The sequence below is a fragment of the Chlorocebus sabaeus genome, chromosome 22 (assembly GCF_047675955.1).
Source record: "Chlorocebus sabaeus isolate Y175 chromosome 22, mChlSab1.0.hap1, whole genome shotgun sequence".
NCBI classification, from domain to species: Eukaryota; Metazoa; Chordata; class Mammalia; order Primates; family Cercopithecidae; genus Chlorocebus; species Chlorocebus sabaeus.
In genome coordinates, this window is record NC_132925.1 from 59,896,013 (window position 1) to 59,916,271 (window position 20,259).

A 20,259-nucleotide genomic window follows, 5' to 3' on the forward strand; every position below is an offset into this window, starting at 1 on the left:
GCATGGGACTCCATCATACTGTTCTTCTAGCTTTTCTTTACACAGTATTTGAAAATGTTCACAATGAAAAGTTGGGAAGGAATGAGCAAAGAAAGGATGTGGCATCACACATAGGGTATGACATGAGCATAACAGGAAAGGCTGGGAGGGCATCTCTCAGATGTATGGGCACCCTCAGATACTCACTCTTCAGCTTCTCCACATCATTGTTACCTTTATTCTCTTCTCCTTTCGCCATCTTGCTAATGGGGAAGATTGTCGTCACATGCACACAGTCCAATATGGCCAGAAGGATCTTAGTCAATCGTAGAAGGTCAGAGAAGTTGTAGAAACCAAAGTATATGAGATTCCTAGCTAAATTTACAACCTATTGTATAAAATAAAAGAAGAAGATGGTATTACATAAACTGCACCCCCTTCAATTCCATTTGATGTTGACCAGTTTAGAAATGACAGACTTGGACCTTCCTTATGGTAAGAGAAGGCATGTATTTTCCTTGCACTTTCTGATAAAATTTCATTTTCTTTCATAAGGAGGAAAAATAAGAAACGGAGAGCTACTGATCTGCTCTGATGACTAATTTTTTAAAAAAAGACCTCATCATTTGCTCTGTACAGCTTCCCAAGGATAATATTAACACAAGGCAATCAGAGTTATTCCCAACAAGGACACAGGTAATAACGTTCTGCAATCCTCAGAAATACAGCTCTTAAAAGGCAAAAGTAGTCTCAGAAACATTGTTAACTCAGAAGTAACAAGGATTTACATTCTTCAAATGATTAATCTATAGCAGATCACAAACACAGTGTTTCTCCCTTGTCAGTTTTAATACAAAGTGATGTTCTATCATTTTATGTGGTTCAAGTCACCTTGTATATTTCTTTTAAGAACATAACTACTATTAAGCCATGTGATTGGTATCTGTTTCATCTTATTCTGGAACAAAACCAAGCTGAATTCCTTTCCATTACAAAACCAGAGCATCATGACCAAAATCACTACCTACTCAAATATTTTCTATTTGCCAAATAGAAAAATGACCACTGAGAGGCAGATAATACACACAGATCATTTCATTCGTGAGTTACCTCAAACGTAAGCTTATTTTTCTCCTTATCAGAGAAAGGGAACCTCTGACAAACCACATCTCTTAAATACTCCTCCACAAACTCCATGGTCTGAGCAAATCTCTCCTTAATTTCATCTTTGGAAGCTCCACTACTATCATAGCTGAAAAGAAAGGAGAAAGAAAGGAAACAAAATTTCAAGTTATTCCCAGAGAGGTCTTCTTGGGTCACTCAGCTTCAGCTTCTCCACATCTTTGTTACCTTTATTCTCTTCTCCTTTCGCCATCTTGCTAACAGGGAAGATTGTCATCACATGCACGTCAACATCCGCTAACCCCTAGTGTCCCTTGACCCTACTTTATTTTTTCCTTCCTTAGCACATATCACCAACTATATATTTGAGTCGTTTATCTTGCCTATTGTGTCTTCCACCAACTAGCATAGAGACTGCTTTCTAGCTTGTTCACTGATATATTTCTTGAGTGTGGCACATAGTATACACTTAAATATTTGTAGAATGAAAGAGGAGATAAATGATATAAAAAACATGATCATGTCATCTTTTACATTCTTGAGGAAGAAAATATTTGCCATCCATTTAATTTTATTTTAAGCTAAAAAAACAATACTTCATCTTTCTTCTAAGATTTAATGAGACTATATGGGGCTATCTACTGCCGCACAGAACAACGTAAAGCGAGGTTTTCAGGGGCCAGGCTCACTCGTCAATGGCAATCTCCGAGGGAATCTCCGACCAGAGGCGGGCATATTTCACGGGGGTGACTTGTTCCTGGGGATCTCGGTCCACATGCATGTGAAGCATGAGGCGGCAGAAGGATGCCCTGAGGTCATAGGGCAGGTTCTCGTCAGACATGCAGCGGAGAATGAGATCGACATCCAGCTGGCCTGAGATTTCATTGATGGCCAGGTATTGGCGGTCCAGACACATCCTGGCAAAGAGGTTCAGCTGATATCTAGAGGAAAGAACAAGGGCACACAGCTCACGCTCCAGAAATCATTCAGGATGAATGCAGGGTTGCCTGGGAAGCCCTGAGTTTCATGGGAGTGACATTTGGCCAACTAAACTCATACATCAACACCCCTAAATTGCTCTTGTACACCAGGATTTTGGCTTTGGTACCATGCAGATCAAAGAACTGTTCAAGCTGTGCAATAGAGTGTGGGTTGACAGCCAACAGGAACACGTGTCTATCCAGCTGTGTTGGAGCAATTCTGTGACAACCTTATTCCATTAGGTCCCTGTTTACTTTGTCAAATAAATGGGGAATGCTAAGGCCTAAGATGGTTGTCTATTTCTATCCCTTCAGCTGTGTTTCATACAGTAAAGACCATGTAGGAAATGTTAAAGATATCACACATATTAAGCCTACTTAGAAATTTTATAACATTTTAAAGATCTTACATCATGTAAGTCACTCTAATTCCTACACATGTAAAAACACATTTCATGTACAAAAGCAGGAGACTCCTCACTTTTCATCTTCATCCAATTGCAAGTGAATGTTGTTAACTGGAACTTGACCAATTAAGGGACTCTTTCTCATTCACTTGGGAGAAGATTCATCAAACACTGAAAGAGTAAACATGCTTGAAATGTGAAATAACAAGAAAGCCATAGGCTTTCAAACTAACAAATATTGCCTTCTAACTTAAAAACCCTATGTATTTCTAATAATCATGATTTGAAGACATCCTCAGCCTCATTAGATGTCAGGGAAATGCAAGTACAGACATGACTCTATTTCACACTTATAAAATTACCAAAAATTAAAAAGCATCATGATATTCAAGGTTAACAAAGATATGAAGAAACAAAGGTTGTCATCTACAACTGGTGGGCATGTACATTGAAACATCCAATTTAGAATTGCTTAGTAAAGCTTAAAATATGAATATCCTCCAAGCTCACCTCCCAGTGTGGAAAGGAAACTCATACATATGCTCAGAAAAATGTGAATGAAGATGTTTTCTGACATGAAGAACTGTGGCATGTGACCAAATATCAAACAGCGATGAAAATGTGATAAATCAATAAAACAGAATACCATCCAGCAGTCCAAATTAAAGAAATAGATCAACCTCTATTAACACAGATATGCTTCAGTACCCATACTGAATAAAAAAGGCAAGTTGTAGAATGATATTTGGAGTACAGTACCATTTATATAAAATTTTAAGTAGAGATAAATTACTACATATGATTTATAGATGCATACAAATGTAGCACACAGAGAATGTGGATAGGATGCACACATCACACATGAATGAAAGAGAACAGAATACAGGAGGCAAGAAAAGCCATTTTATCTGCAAAGTTTTATTTATTTTATGAAAAACTAATAAAAGCCTTGCTTTATCTTCCCTTTCTCTTTCTTTTAAAAGTATTTATTGGTTCACTTCCCTTCTTTCCTCCCCTTCCCTTCCCTTCAGGTGGCAGGGCTGGCAGGTCTCACAGCTGGAGCCAAGCAGACACTGGAGACTGAGGAGGTGGCCGGCAGAGGTGAGACAGGTACACACAGGGGAACGGGCAGACAGGGAAACATACAGGGAATCACGGCAGCTGGAACGAGTCATGAAATGGAAAAGATGAAGGCTAGAATAAACCCCATGGTGTTGGAATGGAATTGGAAGTATTAGTGTAAGCACATGATTTTTATTATATATTTGTGTAGTTACAGAAATAGATATGTGGATGAGTATTTAGATATATGTATATACATACATACATCTTCTGGCTCTGTCTATAAACATTTGGTGAGATTGGCACTATCACCTTTATTTTGCAGATAAAGAAATTAGAGCATAAAATCAAACTTGGCCAATGTCAAAAAGCTGGTAAGTGGAGAGGTCAGGATTTCACCCCACAGCCTGCCTCTTACGTACCTACCACCGTATCTACAGGCCATGCTGCTTAAGGATAAATTGTCACCAGGGACTGAGGTGAGCACTCATCCTTCTTGGGACCCAGCCACATCTAGATGTCAATTGACTGAAATCTTATACTCTAAACTCCTAAAATACACATCTGGCTTTTTTCAAGACAATCTCACAAGATGACACCTTGCGATTCCTTGAAGTAATCAACAAACGAGCAACAAATTCCTAAGTGCCACTGTTTTGGGGCAACCCAATCTGAGCCCCACACGTGTCCCACGCACCTGTAGTAGCTGAGAACGTCTCGGTCCTCCTTCTGCCCTTCTTTAGCGTCCTGCGCCAACTCCCTTACACTCTTGCTACGAATCTCTTTGTTGCTGTCCCTCCAAAACAGCCACACCTCTTCCTCGTCTTCTCCTGCCTCCAGAGCATTCTCTCCAGTGGAAGAAACGCCTTCAAACTCAAAACGAGAAAGAACCAACCTGGAAAACAAGAAGAGGGAAAAACTCTACTTTTTTAAATACTTTGATATCTAGCTTCACTTTCAGTATAAAGACACACGGAAAGCCACTTTTTGTTTTGTATTTCACCCAAGGGCAGAGCCGCAGAGAGCCTGACATTAACGTCTTCTTATACCGTAACCCAATGGTTCTTGACCGTGGTGCTGCTGCCCCCAGTGGACATTAGGCAATGTCGCTGGACAGGTTTTTGGTTGTCACAACTGAAATGGAGAGGTGCTACTGGCATCTAAGTGGGTAGGGGCCAGGGATGCTCCTAAACATTTTACAGTGCCTAGAACAGACCCACAACAAAGGATTACCCAGCCCGAAATGTGAAAATACCTTAACTGAAAAACCCTGCAGTAGCCCAAGCCGAAAACTGAGTTATACATGAGAATCAATGCAGTATCACTAGCTCAGGACATAATTTAGTAATTTTTTTAAAATGTTGCCCATATTACTGGCACTCTAGTTCTCAGGAAAACTATTCCTTTGCCAAAAATGAATTACTACTGTTAAGAAAAATTCTTCAGACCAATAAACACATTCTGAACAGTAATAACTTAAAACTCCTCCCAACACTGACTTAATCTTAACACTGAATATTAATTATGTCATTTGAAATTTCGGATTGACGGTCACACAAAGAGTTTTAAACTCTTAAAATGTAACTGTGTAAATTGCTCCCCAGTGAGTTTACATGACTTTTAAACTTGTATGCAAAGTAAGTGACACCACTATGCAGAGAAGGCCACACCAAAATCAAATTCAGTAATTCTCCTAATCAAGACTTTTCCAATAGGAAGATCAAATGCCAGCCATGCTGACTTTAGATCAACTCAAAAAATGATAGGGCTAGGTTTTATTCCTCATGAGCACCAACACGGAATGAACCACATGTTTTCCATCTAAACCCCGGCTCCCCACTCACTTGGTCTCAATCAGGATGTCAGCATTGGTGGGATTCAGTACAGCTTTACATATTAGCTCTTGGGTCACTGGAATCGATTTGTTCATGGAGACACAGAGGTCGGAGAGGTAATCTAAGAATCTAAATGGAAACAGAAACAAAACATTTTCCATAGTTAGAGCAGAGGTTAGGCTCCTGGAGCCCAACCCTTCCTTAAATGCACAGGTCCAATGTATCTTTACCAAGACATGTCAGCAGCATTCTAGGTCTCGAGGCCAGTGTTTATGGCACCACCAGAAACCCACATGCTAGAAAGAAGGAAGAGGAAGCAAGAAGGAAAGACAGTAGTGGCTGTGGTCAAGGAAGAGGTGATGAGGCAAAGGTGAGAAGAAGGAACAAGACAAGAAAGAAGCTCACATAAGGAAGGTGTGGTGGAGATACAGGGGAACCACAGTGGTGAGAGGCAATGCCCCGATGTTTGGCTACCCGTGTTGGAAGCCTGGTTAGGATCTTATTAGTGGAGTTCTGCTATGGAGCGTTAATTTGGGGAAATTACTAATTTCACTGTGCTTTAGTTGAGGCTCATCTACAGAAAAGGATAATGTGTCACTTCTGAGGGCTGTCCTGAGCACTAAATGAGATGATTAATGGGAGTGCTTCCATTGCTCACTAGCTGGCCTGTGAGCAGGCTGCAGAAAATGCGGGTTATTTTCATGGGTGTAGTAGGTGTTTTTAAAGCAACTGTGTCTGCGTTCCATTGTAATCATTTGTGACACCCACACTGTAAATTGCTTCCTGCTTCAACTGAAAATGTGGGTCTTAATTAGAAGGACAAGAGAAGGGGAAAGAAATGGGGACAGGGTGTACGAAAGAGGAGCAGATCTGTGTGAATGAGATACAATCAATAGAATTCACTAATCTATAATAAAAACGCTCCAACAACTGAACTTGAAAGACTTACTGATTATATTGAGGGAGGGGAGTGTTTAACTGATAAGCAAGGGGTGCTAAAAAGTGAATGAGGCCAAGTGCGGTGGCTCCCGCCTGTAATCCCAGCACTTTGGGAGGCCAAGGTGGGCAGATCACAAGGTCAGGAGTTTGAGACCAGCCTGGCCAATACGGTAAAACCCCGTCTCTACTAAAAACACAAAAATTTAGGCCGGGCGCGGTGGCTCAAGCCTGTAATCCCAGCACTTTGGGAGGCCAAGATGGGCGGATCACAAGGTCAGGAGATCGAGACCATCCTGGCTAACACGCACAGTGAAACCCCATCTCTACTAAAAAATACAAAAAAACTAGCTGGGCGAGGTGGCAGGCGCCTGTAGTCCCAGCTACTCGGGAGGCTGAGGCAGGAGAACAGCGTAAACCTGGGAGGCGGAGCTTGCAGTGAGCCGAGATCCGGCCACTGCACTCCAGCCTGGGAGACAGAGCGAGAGTCCGTCTCAAAAAAAAAAAAAAAAACCACAAAAATTTGCCGGGCGTGGTAGCAAGTGCCTATAGTCCCAGCTACTCAGGAGCATGAGGCAGAAGAATTGCTTGGACCCAGGAGGTGGAGGTTGCAGTGAGCTGAGATCTCGCCACTGCACTCCAGCCTGGGCGACAGAGTGAGACTCCATTTCAAAAAAAAAAAAAAAAGTGAATGAAAAGAGTGAGATCCAGTCAGTTGCAACAACATGGATGGAACTGGAGGTCATTATGTTAAGTGAAATAAGCCAAACACAGAAAGACAAACATTGCATCTTCTCACTGATTTGTGGGATCTAAAAATCAAAACAATTGAACTCATGGACAGAGAGAGTAGAAGGATGGTTACCAAAGGCTGGGAAGGATAGTGGGAGGGCAGCAGGGAGGTGGGGATGGTTAGAGGGTACAAAAAAAAATAGAAAGAACGAATAAGACCTACTGTTTGACAGTAAATGGGGTAATTACGGTCAATAATTTAATTGTACATTTTAAAATAACTAAAAGAATAGAATTGGATTCTTTGTAACACAAAAAATAAATGTTGGAGTGGATGGATCCCCCATTCTCTAGGATGTGATTATTTCACATTGCACACCTCCATCAAAACATCTCATGTACCCCATGAATATATACACCCACTAGGCACCCATTAAAATTAACAATTAAGAACATTTTTTAAAAAGTGAATGAGTGGCCAATAACTGTCATTTACTCTGCATCTACTAAGTGCCATGCACATCACATGCATTTATTCTCATTTAATTTTCATAACTACCCATTTAGCAGATGAGGAAATTAAAGCTCAGGAAAAACCCAAGCTCATCCAGGTGGTACATATTGGAGCTAGGAATGCACCCCCCCGGGTCTCATTTTAACACCATGTTCTTGCCACTACTCATCAAAGAGCCTCACCAGACCTAACTAATCGAAACTTGTCACTAGCAGCACAAGAAAACGTAGTAAAAAGCACCAGCTAACTCCCTGCATCTCAAAGGCACAGACACCATCCTGCATTGACCCCACTCCCGCCTCACCTGGGCTCCCTGTTCTTTCGCACCAGGCTGACAAATGTGTCAATCTCTGCCGCGGTAATGTGTTTTTCCAGGAGTTTCCGATTATTGTGGAGCAGGGCAGTGATAGTGTCTTCGGCCAACACATCATAGCCAATCTGCTTCTGCATGAAGCCAAACTGCTTGGCTATATACTCCTTTATAGGGAGAGAAAAGAGACGTCAGCAGGAAGGATAAATGACAATATGGTTAAGTGTAGAATAAAGAAAGCAGCAACGTTTCCTGATGAGAACTACTGCTCCTAAGAGAAATTACAGAAGTGAGGGTCTTTCTACAACTTTCTGTCCTAGGGCAACAGCTGCAAACTCCTTCACATCCTTTATTTTACTAAGCCTGCCACACAAATGTAATTAAGCAAAATAGCCTGTATTTACATGGGGATATTTTATTAAGTGCACAGTATAAATTTTAATCTAGTGATTTATTTTTCAAAAAGGTCCAAAGCTGGTTTTCACCTCTAAATGTATTCCTTTTTTTTTTTTTTTTTTTTTTTTTTTTTGAGACGGAGTCTGGCTCAGTCGCCCAGGCTGGAGTGCAGTGGCGCGATCTCGGCTCACTGCAAGCTCCGCCTCCCGGGTTCACGCCATTCTCCTGCCTCAGCCTCCCGGGTAGCCGGGACTACAGGCGCCCGCCACCTCACCCGGCTAATTTTTTGCATTTTTAGTAGAGACGGGGTTTCACCGTGTTAGCCAGGATGGTCTCGATCTCCTGACCTCGTGATCCGCCCGCCTCGGCCTCCCAAAGTGCTGGGATTACAGGCGTGAGCCACCGCGCCCGGCCTTCTAAATGTATTCCTAATTCAAGAGGACTTAACTGTGCCCCCATTGACCCGCGCTGCTAAATAAACACAGATAAAGCCTACCTGGATATCTGAAACAACGTTACCCTATTTCATTTCCTTTATTTGTGGTAAAAATACTTTTTTAAGTCAATGAGTGCGTAAGAAGTTCAGGAATACCTAAGAAAATCCATCGCATGCATGGAACTCATGAATACATCTCTGGTTTCTCTCTTTCGGGATCAGGTATCACATTCCATAGAAATATTTGCGAACTCAAGGAAATCTCTTACAAATATGTGTTTGTTTCTATTCAAAGATGCTTCCCTGGCCAAGAGAGACTGCTTGCTCAAAAATTCAAGTGGCCCTTGAAACTTGCTTTAATTTTTTTCACATTAATTCCTAAATCCCAGAAACTATGTAGGATTAACATAATGAAAACAGGCCATGTTTTTCAGCCTGTACTCTATAAGGAGGCATTGTTTAGGAACTCATCATCTGCCAACCGGCAACGGATCCATAAACAACTAAGCAAAGATGTCTAATCCAGCAGTTCCAAGAGGGACTAGTTCGTTTCCTCATGGACAAGCAAAGTATCTTGGCACACCCCACAGACCCAGATGTATCCTCATCTGAAGATGGGAGAGAGGAACAGAATAAAATCTCTCTGGCTATTGGATTATAGTATCAATGCACTGAAGGTGTATTTAAAGCAATCACAGCTTGTTATCACACTTCGAAAAAAGCACTATTCAAGATCAACACTATCTTTATGATGACATGACAAAAACCCTTAACTACAAAGAAAAAAGTCTAAAAGTCCAGGTAGAGTGGCAGTCAAAACCTTAAAAACAAAAGCCTTTTGCACCAAAAGGCAGGGATAGTTCACATAAAGTGGTAAGAGTCAAGGTTATAATAAGCATCGTTTTGTATGCCTATGGTACGCCATGTAGCACAAATTTTCTAAACCTCAGCACTACTGACATTTTAGGCAGGATAATTCTTTGTTGTGGGGGGAGGTCCTTGGCACTGCTGGGTATTTGAGAGCATCCCTGGCCTCCCCTCACCAGATGCCAGCAGCATCAAGAAGTTGTAAAACTCAAAAGGGTCTCCAGACGTTGCCAAATATTCTTCAGGGGACAAAATTATCACCCCCAATTAAGAACCAATGATGTAGCAGCACAGTTCTCAGGTTTCCTTAGAATCTGAAGGTTGTCTGGAGCCCACAAAGAGGTTAGAACATTTATTTCATAGGACACTACACATTGTGTGCGTATATATAAATACACATATGCTATGTATAATATGTAAAATAAAATGATGTATAAGATATATCTATAAACAATGACTTATAATGTCATAAAACATGAACCAGAAACAAAATAAAGATCATGTTTCTAGAAAGAGATGGAGGATTTTAAAGGTGGCAGGAAGAAAAGACTCCACTATATCTTTAATATAAACACAATGGGGCATCATCTCACCCCTAAGCCCTAAGGGAATATGCCATTAAAAATTCTATAAATGTGGCCAGGCGCGGTGGCTCAAGCCTGTAATCCCAGCGCTTTGGGAGGCCGAGACGGGCGGATCACGAGGTCAGGAGATCAAGACCATCCTGGCTAACCCGGTGAAACCCCGTCTCTAGTAAAAAAATACAAAAAAAAATAGCCGGGCGAGGTGGCGAGCGTCTGTAGTCCCAGCTACTCGGGAGGCTGAGGCAGGAGAATGGCGTAAACCCGGGAGGCGGAGCTTGCAGTGAGCTGAGATCCGGCCACTGCACTCCAGCCTGGGCGACAGAGCGAGACTCCGTCTCCAAAAAAAAAAAAAAAAAAAAAAAATTCTATAAATGTAAAACCAACTCCAAAACCAGAAATCTCATAGAACGCTGTCTGCAGAAGAGAATTCTCCAGTACATTTCTTAACCATTCGGTAACAATATTATTCCTGGGCTTGTGTTTCCTTCCTAAGAGCAAGCTTAACACTGAACTATTCTCTATCCATTCTATAAATAGATATGTGACACTAAAAACTCATGAGGAAAGTACATAAACTTCAGGGAGGAAACTGACGACTACATCTCATCAATGTTTAATCCAAACCTGGTTCTTCCTGTAGTCTTGCTGCGAGTGTCTCAGCACCCTGTAGCAGAGCCGGCAGATGTGTCTGAAAGGAGCGTGCCGCTGGTCCCCGAGCTCTTCCAGCCGAAGCATTGGGCCATCACCGCAGTCTGTGAATGGGGCTTGTAACAACTTGAAGATCTGTTTGTGAAAATGAAAAGCAAAAATGGCAATCACTTAGGGCTTCAAAGCTAAATCTCTGGAAGTAACGCAAGCTCAAGGGTGGCTGGATTGCATCGGAAAGTTTCTCTATCCAAAGACAACCACAACCTGAACACTGCATTCAGCCCATCAGCTGAGATAGGGGACTCAATGAATTAAGTCTACCTAGACTTCACTGGTCCTCATATACCTAACAGCACAGTGTTTAGAGAGAAGTGTTTAAGAACACAGACAATGGAATCAGCAGATTCTAGGTGGAAACACATACCTTTATTACTTCCTAGCAGTACACATCACAAAGTAAACCCCCATTTCCTTACCAGCAAAATGGAAATAATAATGCCTGCATCACAAAGGTGTAGTAAGGATGAAAGTGGATGATAATTTTAAGTTGCGCTAGTGCCCAGCACAGGTAATCAATGAAGGCTCCTGCCATGAGTCAGTTATTTTTTGCCTCTCAGGAATTACTACTGTACAAATGAGCATGGGCATCAAGCCAGAGGTCTAATTTGAGAATCATCACGTGAAACAACAGCTGGACATTTACTCTTGAACCGGAAATTCTTGTTGAAACATGATGGATTGTTAATAAATTCTGTCTATCGTAGACCAACATGAAAAAAATAATCTCAAATCCCATGTTCCATGGGGAACAGTGGGACTTGTAATGGTTTCTCTTTTAGCTTTGGTGGCCAGGAATTCCCATGGCAAGCTTGTGGGATAACCTCTAGTTGGGTTATAGAACAACATGGTATGCATCTCTGTGCATTTAATCTACTCTGGATTTGTCACTGTACTGCCTGTAATTTGTCTTTATACCAGTTTATTTACATTTACATCCAACAATATCATCTATGTATTTCCTGTCAACCACTACTCATTCTTTATGGAAAGATTTTGTGGTGACTTACAGGGCCCTCTGTAAGAGCCTATATAGGCCTTCTGAGTGTATAGAATATGCCATATCTCCCAAATGTATGAAATAACCTTAAGGTCACAATGCACTTTATATTATTTTTGAGGAAAATAAAGTTGTCAACTGAATGTTTCTTGAGGTTCCTAACAGGTAAACTCTCACATGATTGACATCCCACAAGTATGGTAAAAATCAATTGAACTGAACTATCAAGCCATGAACAGACACTGAAGAACCTTAGATGCATATCACTAAGTGAAATTTGCCCATCTGAAAAGGGTACATACTGTATGATTCCAACCATGTCACAAGGAAAACAAAGGAGGCAGTAAAAACACGCATGGCTGTGAAGGGTTAGCAGGAAAGACAGATGAATAGGAGGAGCACAGATGATTTCGGGGCAGTGAAGCTATTCTGTATGATATTATAATGGTGCCTAAATGGCATCATACATTTATCAAAACCCATAGAAAATAAAATGCCAAGAGTGAACCCTAATATAAACTATGGACTTCAGGTGATAATGATGCATCAATGTTGATTCATCCAATTGTCACAAATGTCTCACTGTGATGTAGGATGTCGATAGTGGGGGACGCCGAGTATGTTGGGGAAAAGGAGATATGGGAATTCTTTGTGCACAATCTTGCTGAGAACCTAAAAGTGCTCTAGAAAATAGTCTATTGAAAAATCAATTCATCAAGCCTTTGAGGTATCACCAATATCCCTTTGAGGGAATCACCAATATCCCTCAATGATCCCATTGATTTCTCTTTTTCTTTTCTTTTTTTTTTGAGACAGATTCTCTCTCTGTCACCCAGGCTAGAGTGCAGTGGTGTGATCTCGGCTCACTGTAACCTCCATCTCCTGAGCTCAAGTGGATCCTCCTGCCTCAGCTTCCCAAAGTGCTGGGATTACAGGCATGAGCTACCGCTCCTGGCCACCCCATTGATTGCTCATAAAGCCAAATCCCCAGTATGCCACATCTCACCAACCTGCTTGAGAATATTCTGTTCTCTCATCAGTTTCTGCCGTTCTCTGTTGGGCTTGGAGAAGACAACTTCAAGAACATCTTGACCAGAATTAGTTCCACCAGTGACAAAGTAAACCAAGTCTTCCAGCAGCTTGGTTACAGACCTTAGGAGGAAAGAAGCTATTAGAGACAGATGTGCTCAGTGTTCAGCAGGCTGGAAGCTTTGCCTTGGAAGCCTTCTGGACTAATGAGCCAGTTAAACAGGGGCAGACCCACTCTTTCCAATTTCTTTGAAACTGATAACCAAGGCAAAGTACCACAGAGAGTGAAAGACACAAAAAAAATCATTATCCACAAAAGGATGATCATCTTTATGAAATATCAGACACAAAATTTTATCTCAAAGTAAACTCATTCCCTGACATTTAGTAATGTGGTTCTAGAGACCAACTTAGAGACAGAAAGACAGAGACAGGTCTTCATCACTTTATTATTATTATTATTATTATTTTTGAGATAGAGTCTCACTTTGTCACCCAGGCTGAAGTGCAGTGGTATGATCTTGGCTCACTATAACCTCCGCTTCCTGGGTTCAAGCAATTCTTCTGCCTCAGCCTCCAAGGAGCTGGGATTACAGGCACCCACCACCATGCCTGACTAATCTTTGTATTTTTAGTAGAGACAGGGTTTCACCATGTTAGCCAGGCTGCTCTTGAACTCCTGACCTCAAGTAATCCACCCACCTCAGCCTCCCAAAGTGCTGGGATTATAGGTGTGAGCCACTGCGCCTGATCTTCATAACTTTAGAGAGTCAAAAAATGAATGTAAAAGTACTATTTCTTAAAAGTTACAAATTGAAGCCACCCATAAATGCCAAGGCCTGCTACCCCATGTTCAGCTGACCAGAGTCACCATTCTCTCCCTCCACTATGGATGTCAGAAATTCTCAGTGGGGGAGGACAGCTGTGCTGAGCACGTGGGAGTGCTCACCTCCTTTCATTCTGGGTGATGGTGCCCTTCTCCAGCTTCCCAGCAATGGAGCCCAGCACCTTGCTGGCATCATTGGCAAAGTCCAGGTCCCGAACTTCAGCAGGAGAAACGGGAACTATGGCAAATGCTTCCTTATCCTCCTTCACAGGAGAGGTGCCAATCTGAAATTCAAGGTGGTCCTTGTGAGACAATCTCTTGGATGGGAAGGGTAAGACTTTAATCAAACACTACATTTACAAGACATTGGCTGATCCCAAGATATTGGAGCCATCTTCCAGTTAAAATGACACAGGAAAAAAATCTGGAAGGACGTACTCCAAATGGTTAACAGATGTTATCTCTGGAAATTGGTATTATGGGGACCAGTGAGGCAGAAAAGGGACACTACTATCATTTTTAACTTCATTTGTTACAGGGGGCATGTCAGATTCTCATAATTAAAGAAGATGTTTGTAAATCATAGAGAAAAAGGAAATATGGAAAATGGTAATTAATGATTCTAAGTGAGGAACATTATAAAGATAGACACTGCACCATTATTTCAACTTTTCTATAAATCTAAAAATGTTCAGTAAAGAACTAAAAAATTACAATAACCTTCCCCAATGCCACAACAAAATAAAAGTTATATGGCAGCGTCCTTCCATTTTTTAAAAGAAAAGCCCCATGTATATGTATTTATACTCTATGAGCCAGGCGACAGGGGAAAGGAGAAGCAGGGAGAGAAAGTAAAGGTGCTGAGAGAACATTCATGAAATAAAAGTGTATATTGAAATACAGAGAGGAACAAATAATAGAGATTGGGGAAAATCAACTAGATACTTGATGTACCTCACGATACAAGAAAACATTCCCCAGCCCAAATTATCCTTCAGACAGTCATGAAATGTGGTTGAAATCTAGATAATTGCTCAACCATTAGGGCAGAAACCATAGAATAAAATTTAAAAGTTCTAGTTATTTCAAAAGCCCTAGGTTTGCTCCACTCAGGTCTCTTGGAAACTATTCTTTTGTCACATTCAAGTTTGGCCATGACCACACTCTCACCAAAGCAACAAAACTCCACAGCTCCATACTCCCTAATGTGTCCTCAAAGAAGCCCTTTCACTAGGAAACACAAGACCAAAAAGAGACAGGCAAGTCCCAGAACTTACTTTTAGCATCACGGGCTTTTCTTCTTCCTTGTCAATAGGAATATTTGTGCTGTGAACCCAGGTATTAGTACATAGGTGTCTGAGCCGAACATAAGAGTTCCTACAGCAAAAAAAGGAGGGTTTTAGGAAAATAAATATTGAGGTTTACTCTATAGCCCCTAGTCTAGAATACAATCTATCAAAATATAAATAGGAAAGTGGTTTCCCAATGCATACACTGGGCAATACACACAAAGGGACAAATGGTTCTGGTCCAAGCCACATTCTGATGCATTTACAATAGAAAAGCATTCATAATGACTCCACAATTACTGTTATATGCTATACTTCTAAATATAACATCATACTCCATGAATGAGTGTCTCAGCATAAACAGAGAGTGAGAAAGAGCCACAGGAAGTACTTACGGGGTATATATTAGTGCTTATAACAAGAAATAATAATACAGCAATGATTGAAATTTTCATATGGATCAGTGAAACAATAAATTATATCATAAAATTTCTGGAAAAAAATGAGTATTTACTAATCTTGCGGTAGGGAAAGCCTTTTGAATCATGTGACAAAATGTAAGATTCCTAAATTTTAAAAGTAAAAGATGAATAACTCTCATGACATAGTTTAAATTTTATATCATCTATATAGAAAAAAAAAGAACCATCATAAATCAAGTTGAAAAAATATCACCAGAGCCTGGGAAAATAAAAGAGTAGCACATTGCATTAAAAGGTTATTTACTCTACACACAAAGGGCTGTTACAAATTGATAAGAAAAATATGAATATTGGAAGTGACAATGGGAGAAGGACACAAAGTGGTAATTTAATAATGAAATACAAACGACCAAGAAGCATGGAAGCATAGATTCAACCTCCTTAGTATACAAGTTACACAGGGTAAAACAGTATCATTTTATTGTATCATATTCCAAAGATCTTAAAGACTGATAAAACCCAGTATCAATAAGAGCTTAGGGAAGTAAGTCCTATGTATCGTTGGTGAGAGTGTAATCAAGTAAAACTCTGAAAAGAAGTCTAGAACCTTTTAGAACACATAAAATATATCTATCCTTTCATCTACCAGTCCTATTTTCAGGTATTTTTCCTTCAGTGGTGATAGTACAGGTACAAATGAGGCAAACAGATGTTCAACAAAGCATCACATATAATAATAAAAACTGTAAACAATCTGATATTTGAATAATGGACTTGTTAATAGAATACAATTTATTATATTCTATTGTTACAATGTAATATTAACATATTATATATTATTATATTAATATATTGTATTAATACAGTATAACAGAACAGTCCAATAATGAACCAGTTAATACAATATTAACTAGTTGATACTACAATTATTTAAAGATGATTACAATTGACTACATCAGTTCTGGTTTTTTTTTCCTGTGGAGACAGGGTCTCACTCTGTTGCCCAGGCTGGAGTGCAGTGGCACAATTTGGGCTCACTGCAACCTCTGCCTCCAGGTTTAGGTGATACTCCCACCTCACCTTCCAAGTAGCTGGGACTACAGGTATGTGCCACCATGCCTGGCTAATGTTTTGCATTTTTTGTAGTGTCGGGGTTTCATCATATTACCTAGCTGGTCTCAAACACCTGGACTCAATCAAGTGATCTGCCTGCTTCGGCCTCCCAAAGTGCTGGAATTACAGGTGTGAGCCACTCTTCCAGGCCTGATTACAACAATTATTTAAAACGATGACAACTGATATTCATTTGTTTGGAGATATGTATAAAACACAGTATTCAGTTAAAAAATGTTTAAAATAGCTTATGATCCCATCTATAATAAATGATACAGTCATCTCTGACCAGAGACTTGTCTAAAACTACATAAACCAAAATGTTACCAGTAGCTACCTCTGAATGGTTGAAACACAACTAATACTTCACAAGGGGCCATACGTGTAATCCATAAATGACACTGACATTTCCATTAACCAACATCGTATTGAAGAGTCAGAATTGCCTGAACAACCCTATCTGTCTTAAACATTTAAGATTTTGGGTTCTGCTATGGGACCACTGACTTATGATATGTTGCTTAAACTCTCTGAGCCTCAGTTTCTTCATCTACAAGAAAGAGTGACAGCAATACCTATCTCTCACTGGATTTTTTGAGAAAGATTAAATTATGTAACACAAGTGGAGTATTTAGTTTGTGCCTAGCATGCAGTCGGCGCTCAATAAGTATCAGCCATTATTGTTGATTCTGTTAAGAGTAAGCTTTTTTCCCCATAGTCTAGTTATTTTTTATAGTCTAGTTATTTCCTCTCAAAAAATGCATTCTTAAGCAACAAAACTAAAAGTTAAATTTAAAAAAATAACTAAAGATTTCTGATCTAACATCTCAATACTTGTTAATAAAATTTACTATGCACACAGTGAACTTTAGGTATTTTATCTTCTAGAATCTTTCTTTTCAATGGTTTATTCTATTTCCATTCAATTTCCTAGTTTCCTCTACTCCCTTCCTTTTTCCCCAAACCAAAGGCTCTCCCAAGGTTTGGGGAAGGAGGAAGGGAGTAGAAGGAACCAGGAAAATTGAGCTACTTGGGCTTAAGGTTTGGCTTGTTTACCTAAATATAGCACTTCTCATTCAACTACTGAGAACTTACCAGTGGTGAAGCATTAAAAAAATTAGTTGCCATACTGGGCAGCCAGTCCAAACCTTTCACCAAATCCTTTATAAAAATCTAAAAAAAAAGGCAGTAACGATTTGGATCCCAAGAAACCTGGTCAGGCCACCCATACAAGACCTGATTCTTTGGGGATAAGCAATTTTAAAATCATACCTTGGGACAAGGCTGTCGCCTCCACGGAGAGTGGTGGGGTCTAACTCAAAAATGGAGGAGATGTCATTGCCTTCAGGCACAGAGACCAGGGAGTACACCATCTTCTCTTGGGCATTCCGCAACCTACTTCGAGAGGCATCCTGATCAGGGTCTACCTGAGGAGGTAAAGTCATCAAATCAAGAACTGTGCATGCCAAACCCTTCACTCTCTATAATTATTCCACAATCCACAGGAACAGAGAAGAAAGGATCGTGAATGTCAGCAGTTGGCAGCAAAAGGCCCACAGTTACAGAGCAGTCCTAAAAGATGACAACTGGCCATGCAGCCAAGGATATTTACACTCTACCTCTTTGTGTTGCAATAAAAATGTTCTGGTTGGGCACAGTGGCTCATGCCTGTAATGCCAGCACTTGGGGAGGCCAAGGCAGGTGGATCATGAGGTCAGGAGTTCAAGACCAGCCTGGCCAAGATAATGAAACCCCATCTCTACTAAAGATACAAAAAATTAGCCCAGGCTGGGTGCAGTGGCTCAAGCCTGTAATCCCAGCACTTTGGGAGGCCAAGGCAGATGGATCACCTCAGTTCAGGAGTTCAAGACCAGCCTGACCAACATGGCGAAACCCCATCTATACTAAAAATACAAAAATTAGTTGGGTGTGGTGGCAGGCACCTATAATCCCATCTACTTGGGAAGTTGAAACAGAAGAACCCCTTGAACTCGGGTGGCAGAGGTTGCAGTGAGCTGAGATTGCACCACTGCACTCCAGCCTGGATGACAAAGTGAGACTGTCTTAAGAAAAAATAAAAAAGTTTCAACAACATGGAGTTACACTAATAGATGACCATGGAAGGAGTGCTCTAGCTGATTTTAAAAAAGAAAAAAACTCTACACAGGTACACCCATCCACAGGAGCTCAGGGAGAGGGGATTGTGAGGAAACTCATCCTGCAGATTTGGTTATGGGTAGCCGTATTCATCAGTGACAATTGTCTACTGACAATATGATACAGTGACTTCCCAGGAGAAAAACTAAAACAAAATAAACCTGAATCCAAGTGTTCGTAAGCAGCAACCCCAATGCAGCCAAAAGAAATATTTGAGAAGTCAGCATGGCCCTGAAAAAGATGTCCATCATTAATTGAGAGGGCTGCTGATGACAGGTCTGGGAAGACGGGCCTCTGCTGCGACATCAGGGATTTGCCTGAGAGCGAAGAAAATCTCTGATAGTGAAGGCTGAGGAACGATGATGAAAACTTTCCCGAGAAACTAGAAAAGCACATTCTAGGCTCGAAAGCCCATCTGCCTACAGAGATTCAAGGAGGGGGCTTAGACATGGAGCCTGCTCAGAAGGGCTTGGCCAGCTCGCTGTCAGCCCGGCAACTGTACATTGGGTGATTTTCCATGTCTAACATCCTTGCAGGATGACATCATCCACCTGCATCTACTGAGGAAGCACATTTTCTTTGTCACTACAGCCTGCTTTACTTAGGCTGAAGTTCTGCCTCCTTTCCAGACAGGGAGGAAGAAGACTTCACCAGGAAGACAAAGGAATCAAAAAACGGAAATCAAATCAAAGGCAAAGGAGAGAGAAACGAACTTCACGGGGCCTGAAATGCAGGAGCGCAGGGCGATAGCCTGTCAGTTCAGCCGCGACTCCCAACCTCTATGTGTGTTTTTTTTTAAAAAAAGGTTCTTTTAATACCCAAAACCTGTATCTCTTCTCTTTCTCACGCTTTCTCCTCTAATCACTCATCCCTTTACTTGAACAAATCCCAGACCCTTTATTCTATCTACGCTAAAGGAGGAATCACCTGGAGAGTAACAGAACACTTCTAAAACCTCAGTTTAGGAGCAAGAACTTTGAGCAACATTTGTTCTCTCCTAACCACCTGGCAAAGCACTCCACATGCCACTTTCAAAATAAACTCTGACCCGGTTATGGTTTGAGACACAGAGCTCAGCTACAGGCTGGCAGTTAAGTTTCAGAGACCTGTGGGAGTCGAGAGGAAAATCGCAATTGCATTACGTCCACTGTGTCTGGAAACGCGACTGAGAGGCAGCGTCCTGACATCCTTTCAGTGTGCAGTCGGCGCCTGCCACCTAGTGGGAAGAAGGGCACATGTGCAGATGCCTGGCAGAGGAGCAGGAGCCTCTGGTGGTCCTTTTTCTCCCTCCAGCGCCAAGCAAATGTCTTCAGGGTCCTGAATTTAGAAGGATGAGCACCACAAAGCCAAGTGAGGTCCAAGGCAAAAACCACAGGCACTGAAGCTGTTCTTAGGGAAACCAACCAACGACTAGCATAGAATGAGGCGCCTCCTCTCCCAAACTCAAACAACTCGAGGTTTTCCACCAAAATTTCCAAACCAAGAAGAGTATGAGGGGGGTGGGGTCCTCCCAGTACTAACACCTTGCCACAGAGGTAGATCTGTGCTGTTGGCCGTG

At 41.2% G+C, this 20,259-nt stretch overlaps 1 protein-coding gene across 11 annotated transcripts in view; it reads right to left on the reverse strand.

Annotated features, from left to right (window-relative positions):
* The window catches only part of ITPR1 (inositol 1,4,5-trisphosphate receptor type 1), a 352,224-nt gene that overhangs the window by 172,092 nt on the left and 159,873 nt on the right, over positions 1–20,259 (reverse strand). For 6 of the 11 annotated variants that reach the window (XM_007985074.3, XM_007985072.3, XM_007985068.3 and 3 more), the window contains 11 exons: positions 17,817–17,971; positions 14,998–15,097; positions 13,844–14,004; positions 12,876–13,017; positions 10,785–10,943; positions 7,872–8,044; positions 5,395–5,514; positions 4,248–4,445; positions 1,791–2,042; positions 1,090–1,231; positions 214–367 (listed from right to left, as the gene is read on the reverse strand). In XM_007985074.3, coding sequence (XP_007983265.1) covers positions 214–367; positions 1,090–1,231; positions 1,791–2,042; positions 4,248–4,445; positions 5,395–5,514; positions 7,872–8,044; positions 10,785–10,943; positions 12,876–13,017; positions 13,844–14,004; positions 14,998–15,097; positions 17,817–17,971 — 1,756 coding nt within the window. Of the gene's footprint in view, positions 1–186; positions 368–1,089; positions 1,232–1,790; positions 2,043–4,247; positions 4,446–5,394; positions 5,515–7,871; positions 8,045–10,784; positions 10,944–12,875; positions 13,018–13,843; positions 14,005–14,997; positions 15,098–17,816; positions 17,972–20,259 lie in introns of all 11 variants that reach the window. The other 5 variants (XM_007985071.3, XM_007985067.3, XM_007985069.3 and 2 more) reach the window with 1 other exon arrangement.